Below are 7,409 nucleotides of genomic sequence, written 5' to 3' on the forward strand. Positions count from 1 at the left end.
GAGGCAGCCCCCCCCCCCTCACCCCAATCAAGGTCTCCAAACTACCACTTAATACTACCCAGAAGCAAAAATGGATTTGGAGTCTAGCACTATATTTAGTTCCTTAGGACTCCTTTGTCCTTTAGTGTGTTTTTATTTTTTTGCCTAAGTTTTCAGTGTAATTGAAGGAAACTTATCAAAACCCATGTCAACGTGCCTGCAATGCCATGTGTTCTAATACGCATTGCAATGTACTTTGAAAAGCTTTTGTACAAACATTGATGTTTGTTGACATGTGGTTTGATGCATTTCAATGGAAAGTGCATCAGGCAAAAATCGCATCCTGTTATGTAGAACAGGGAAATTTGTTCTCTAAAGGCCTATTTGTTCAAAATGGTCAAAATCAAGTCTATGCTTTTTTTTTTTTTATTGAGAAATAGCAATGATGTATATTTATAAAGTTGCTCTGGGGAATTTCTCACTCATTGCTGCTTTATTTTAACAAGGGTAAAACATTATTTACAGAAGTCTGCTTTACAGATAGATTTAAAAAATGTATTAAGACTTTCTGACCATTTATTAATACATTTGCACTATCCTAAATCTGGCATGCAGCAAATGAATGCAGAACTTCTGTTATGCAAACTTGTTCTGGAGCAGGGGCTTGAAAGTACTGAAATTATGGGATCAGCATGAAGGCCAGGCAACAAGCATTTTCTGAAGGAGTGGTCAGCAACGGCACACCACATATTTCAGTACATGTTTCCCTTAAGATACCACACTGACAGCAAATTGTTATCCACCATCACAGCCAGTTAATTTATAGCGCAAACAAACAAAGAGCATCCTCTCCATACATTCTCTTATATATTCTCCACTTTATACATAACTTTAAAAAACTAATTTTGGGTTATACATACACTTGAAAACACAGCCAACCATTGAATTGCTAGTCAAGCAATAAACAATGTCCTTTAAAAAAGAACAACAAACAATTCTTATTAAAGTAGTAGACATTACTGCTTATCTTTTTAAAAGTATTCTCTACACATATATCTCAGTTTGTGTCAATATTCCCTTTCATCCAGTTGTATCCAATGTGGATTAAAAAGTGTACAGCTGGTACTGCATGCAGGGTTTACTGAACCCCATGGAGAGGGTCATTTCAGTGTACACAAGCCTAAAAAACAGATATATATGATTTTACTGACGGAAAGCAATAGTGAGTGCCATTATACTCCCAATTTACAGGTTACCCTGAGGTGTATATCGTTGACATTTTCCTCACTGTGTTCACTAAGGTCTTATATTCTATAATATGTGACTGTTTATTTTAAAAGAAATGTTAACTAGCAGTGAAAAATGACCTTAAAGTACAACTGTGGTCAGTCTACAGACATTCAAATATTCAGCACTCACTGATCTTTGTAGCTGCAGGCACTGGAGAAACGGATCATCATCAAGGTTTACGGCACAAGCACTTTCACTTTAACAGTTCAGTTTACTGTGCCCCTCCCTGCATTTTGCATTGAAATCAATGGAAATTAACTAAAATGGCTGTCAATGTGGGTTGCAGTGTTTTGTCATGCATTGCAGTGCACTTTACATTGCTCATCAACAAGTGTTAACATGAGTTTCCATTGATTTCAGGTAAATATGCAAAGGTGTGAATCCAACCTTATGTAAACACACAGCAGATGCACGGGAAATGGTTGGAGGGCAGAGTGCTTAGACCCAACCTGTATGACTTTAATGCTTTTGATGTAAATGATGAGGATACATTGCTCCAGAGTTCCTGCAGCTGCAGAGGTTGGCGAAGGCTTGTTTTAAAGCCTATTTACTGCTTGCCAAGGATATAAATTGCCCATAGCTTAGCCACTGTTCTACTTTAACATTTCTAGATTCGCGGATGAACTCTTTTTTGCCATTTGTTCAATTCACAATCCAATTCTGTGGACTATGTTGTGTTTTTTAATTCAGCATGTAATAATTATTTATGCTTTTTTCTCCCCTCCCCACAGCTCGCCATGCCCTATGATGATCATCTACTTCCACGAAGCAACTTTTGTCGGTGCAGTTGGCAATAAAAAATAGTCTATCTGCCGACAGCCAGTCCCTGAACCCAATGCCTTGCTTGTGCAATATGAGAAAATGGCTTTTGCTGAAGATTGCTGGGGTTGCAGTTTTTTTTTTTTATAGATTCTTATTTCGCTTAGGTGCTATGTTTACCACATTTTCATGTAAGCTTATGGTAAAGGAAAAAAAGAAAAACCAGGGGAAAAAAAAGACACCTAATTTATTTCAGTATTTAATCTAAAGAAAAAAAATCACCCAGTGCGAGAGTTGTGGAATTTTTTGTTCTGGTATGTGTTCTCTGGACAAGGAAGATCAAGCTGAAGTGAGTGAAAGCACTTATGCAAATGAGGACTATTTATTTTTATTTTAATAATAAACATTTTCTGTTCTGTTCACACGAAGAGCAAGAAATTTCATCTTAGACTTTTTTTAGGTTATAGTATTTTTCTAATTTTGTAGTGGACTTTAAGCCTCTTGTTGGTTAATCTGTGAGACACTGCTGTGTAGACAACGGCAGGTATCAGGCACTGCTGAACAGTAGTGAATCAAAGTACACTGTTGTAAAGTAACTTACTGTGAGTTGTTTCACTTCTGATATTCTACTGACACAACTTTATATGTTGCTGATTAAAGAAAATCTGCCAGTACAAACGTTTCATGCTGATTACACAATATTTGTTAAGGGGCCAGTTCATCAAATGATACCTGATAAATGATCAAGGCAGTGAAACTGAAATCACTCAATTGCACTGTTTCTGGAACCTGAATAGGCATACGCACATGAAACATTGCCGCTTTTCCTAGAGCATGCAAGATTTCCTAAGCCTCCGCCTGAGGAGAAAAGGGCTTAGAAAACCCCTGAACACTGCACAGTAATCAGTATGAAATTTTATACTGATAAATTATCTTTAAAATTTAACAAATCTTGGATTTGGTGCTCTAAAAAGTAAACAATATATATTTTGTTTTGTTTTCTCCATGAGAGAAATGTCATGCTCATTCATCTGTATACAGTTGACGTGCCAACTGATGGTTAATAAAAGAAGGTGTATATATTGCCAGCCCAAAAACCTGATGCAAGGGTTAAGCAACGTTTGACAACAGCAGTCCCTAAAGAACAATTGTATTGCTGGAATTATGTTGCCATTGGTACCGGCTTTCAGAATAGCTGCAAGGGGAGATCTCTCCATCCATGCTGTTTAGTGTGGCTGGGGTAATGGAGCGCTTCCCTCTTCTTTAGCCCACTGAATGGCAAGCTTTAGTCTTGCACGTATGATTTAATCCTGCAAATACGACATGCTGAGACATGCTCATTGTATTCTTTATTTTAACTCAATTTCCAATGTTTAGTTCACAAACATCACATCTGTGTTTTTTTAACATGTAATGAAAATGTTACTATTGAAAGCTTTTGTTAATCATTAGTTTTTGTTTATTGTCCACCTCAAATGGCTTAATTTCATGCTTCCCTTATTAGGCACCTTAATTAGTACCAAATTACAATTAGAAGCTAGTGGTATTTTAAGGAGAGATAATTTTGTGAATTGACCCCTTTGTGCTTTAGGACATAGATGGGTTATTGTTAACCATTAGACCCAAGAGGACTAACTGAATGGCTTTCCACAACATGATACAGCTTCAGTACACTATTTATTGTAACAAAGGCTGCACACTGCATGAAACTGTAACTCTGTTGTTTCATGCACAGCACGTGGATTTAAGTGGAGACAGTTAACAAGGGGTTAATCACTTGATTTCAATTCTGTTTCAAACTACACTTACAGCTCCAGCCATAGAGTGTTATTGTAGGATACGTTCAGGTCATAGTACATTGAATTTGAAGTCAGCACAGTTGAGCACTTTTGCTAAACCGCATTGGCTTGGAATTCAATGTACTACAAATCTGCTGCCTGACAGAATGTGTTTAAATCCCTGTTTTGGATAGAGTAGGGAAGGGTTAAAACTACTCAGGTTCTTTTTTTTGTCATCTGTATCCCATCCTGTAGAAAACAGGAAGTGAGAAGAAATCTTACCAAAGTAAAGGGAAATAACCCTATCTCCAGTTGAAGTGCCTCATTGGAAGACTTACCCTCTATTGTTGTTCTGGGGAGAACTCAGAATCTTGGATTCTTGCTCGCTTTCAGTCCTGATAAATTTGTCATCAGGACCAATAGAGAGGGTGAATCTCCCCAGTGAGTACATATACAGTGAAAAAACAGAGGTTTTAACCTTTACCAATCTATCTAAAATTAAAATAGAATTTGCTTAGGATACACTTAAGATTGTTCAACTGCAGGACTTTGAAGTCACCAACATAGTTAGCCTCAAGAAGGCACATCATTTACTATTGCCAAAGAGTGTTATGTAATTCTAGTAGTTCTGCTAGTGCCTGCCAGGGACAGGGGATCTGCCCATCACACAAATTGTTATGAAGCGCTGGTACCACTTGGACTGTTGCTCTCAGCTCACCGATAGGATCATTCTCATTTTGTATGGAAGTTATATGCATCTACTAAGCATTGGGAAAACCTATTCAAGAAACTCATGTTCAGGATCAGTTGTGATATTACCAATACATTATGCGATATGACAAGAAACATATTATTTGCAGTGTTAGAACATAAGATGACTAACTCCTGGTAATGTCAGACAATCATATGTCTATGTGCACCAACAGACACTGCCCAATGACAAATCTTGTGGGGAATGATATGTTAAAAAAAATATCCTATGTTAACACTACTGCTTCTGATATAGGCCACCATGGGAGGTGTCTGTCCACAATCACACCTAGTTAATTCTAAAATACATACACTGAGGAATCCAAGCATACGCATGAGAGTCGGTGAACACAAAAGGCTTCTAGGCGATCAGATTGTGTGGACATGAGTGTCAGTCAAATAGGCGTCTTTTGTGCTTTCCTCTGATCTTAGTTTCAGTTTGCTGCTAGGGGTCTAACTTCTGACTTCTTTTCACGTAAGCCCAACCTCCTGGGGAAAAAACCCAAACACCTGGGCCAACAAGAGGATCTCAGTGAGACATAGGGGTGCTGTCAATGAACAGGTTGATGGCTAACTCAGACGTTAGGGAGGTTATGCCCTTAGTAACACAATAAAACCAGGATCTAAGTGCTGCAAAACATGTGTTTTGTGACCCAAAAGTATAACTGGGCCCTTTCTATCAAAAGTAATAGCAACTATAAGTTTTACTATTAAGTCTTACACATTTAACGCAGCTGACAAGTTCACTTTAAGCCCGCATTCACACTTGAGTGTGAAGACAGCGTCTTCGTGTGTAGAAACGTGCGTTGTGTGAAGCACATTCATGCGCGTTTTTGCACATTATTACGCGTGTAAACTGCGCATACATACAGTCACACGTTTTTGCGAGCAGATCGTGACACATTGATGTGAATGGACAATGTGCGTTTCGCTGGATGTGCTCAGATGAACTCACTGTGAATGAGGGCTAAGGCTGTGGTTTATATGCTGATCACACAATAAAATGGTATCAAATAAGGAATGTTATAGGTGAATACACTTGATACTACTATAGAGATTATTGAATAATAATGAAGAGGACAGTTTGTCTTGGAGGAAAGAAAGAAACTTGATTGCACTAACTGGTCTGAATACCTAAAATTACAGTAATGTATGCAAATAGGTTACGGGTGTGAAATCACAATAGTAATCAACCAACACTTTTTTTTCCACTAAAACATATATTTGATTGGCTGGTACAGATTTTTAAATCTGCTTCTTTTTACGGGGAAATATGCTGCGCATCTATTGTTGAAGCTAGCTGTATTTTACTTCTAACTCTGCTACAGAAATTAGAAATTCTGTGAAATCTAATGACCTTCAGTGAAATATTTTGAAAAGAAAAAAAAAAAGGATCCACTTGATACTAAAAACTTGAAGTATAAAAATAATATTGTCCTTTGCAGGGAAAAGGCCACTTGTGAAATTCATAATTTTTCATAATAATGCTATAAATGTTTTGTTACATACAATGCTATTTAGTACTGCAAACTGACATGTATGTGGTTAGTTTTTACCACGCTGTCCTCCATCTCCCACATCCTCTATCAGTATACACACTGAATATAGTGGTCTGCTTAGTAGTAGCCTACAATTTAAGAGTGCCAGTGATTATGCAGGCAAGCAGAGTATTCATGTTTTCAGGTCATTATGAAGAATTAAATAGTCTAGATCTTATGGGCAATGAGGATATTTCTTTCTTTCTTTAAACATGTTTGATACCCTGAGACTGCTTTTACATCTGTATAAGAAATAAGAGCTTTTCGTTTCCACTGCTAGTCATGTATACAATAAAGAAAGCATGGCAAATGATTCCAAATTAAAATGTTTTTCTCTCACCCTTTTAAGTAAAAGATCCCATCCACGAATCAACCAATTTTAACTCCTTCTAAAGAGCTGGAAGGAAAAAGGGTCATTAAACTGCTGAGCACATATTGCATGTCCTTCATTCATATTCTGGTAACGCTCTCCATAAAGCTCAGCCTTGACATTGCTATCAGTAAGTCCATCACTCTTCGATCCCTTTGTGGACAAAGCTGCAGTTTCTTCTTGCCTGTATTAGAAATACCCATTTTCCTCTATGTTCTCTGGATACATCTGTAAATACCACTACTGGGTTATTGTTCACTTTTGTCACTTGACAAAGATCATCACTGCTTTGTTTAACAGGCATCACTCATCATTACCAGATAACTGTCAAATATCTTTTAGTGTTCAGGTTATGGCACCATATTACTAACAGATTCTACCCGAAATAAAGGAATAGCTACCCTAAAGGATTATTTAATATGAGGATATGACACAGACTAAATCAGTTAATAGCTTCTTATATTTCTTCTTGACCTGGAGACCTCTGCCCAATTCCCATGCCTGTGAGAGAAGGGTCTAAAAAGGTACCGGTTCTAGGTAGTCTCTTTATTGCAGTTTGATGATAAAGTAGCAGAAGCATTTCTATTTTGCTAAGCTGAAAAAAGGACAAAGCCAAGAAATTAGGCAGAGATTCCCCACCACACAAAACGTATTGATAGTCACCACAAGAAAGTATAGTCATTGATGCAGTGTGTCAGCATCCTCTAAAACTGTCTTAGTTGGGCTGACCCCTTAAATAAAAATGCATTTAATTCATAGATCGATTACTTTCTGGCAGAAAATAAGCAGCACTACAGATATTAGAGTGTGCTTTAAAATGTTCTCACATCTTGCCTAAACTGATATGGTACTACAGGGCAGTAACGTGGTATAGTTTGCCAACTAGTTTGACCCATTATGCCTGAACGCAATACATTCTGCCCAAAGGTAATGGGTTTTATATAT

General features: G+C 37.5%; 1 protein-coding gene across 3 annotated transcripts in view; it reads left to right on the top strand.

Moving 5' to 3' along the window:
* DPF3 (double PHD fingers 3) overlaps positions 1-2,070 on the top strand; it is a 163,677-nt gene extending 161,607 nt beyond the window's left edge. For all 3 annotated transcript variants that reach the window (XM_018561647.1, XM_018561648.1, XM_018561649.1), the window contains one exon: positions 2,001-2,070. Coding sequence is in view for 1 of the 3 variants with exons in the window: in XM_018561649.1 (XP_018417151.1) it covers positions 2,001-2,017 (17 nt within the window). In the remaining 2 variants the exon portion in view is untranslated. The remainder of the gene's footprint in view (positions 1-2,000) is intronic.
* The last annotated feature ends 5,339 nt before the right edge of the window (positions 2,071-7,409 follow it).

Source organism: Nanorana parkeri, unplaced genomic scaffold, assembly GCF_000935625.1.
Source record: "Nanorana parkeri isolate BGI_ZX_2015 unplaced genomic scaffold, ASM93562v1 scaffold535, whole genome shotgun sequence".
Classification (NCBI taxonomy): domain Eukaryota; kingdom Metazoa; phylum Chordata; class Amphibia; order Anura; family Dicroglossidae; genus Nanorana; species Nanorana parkeri.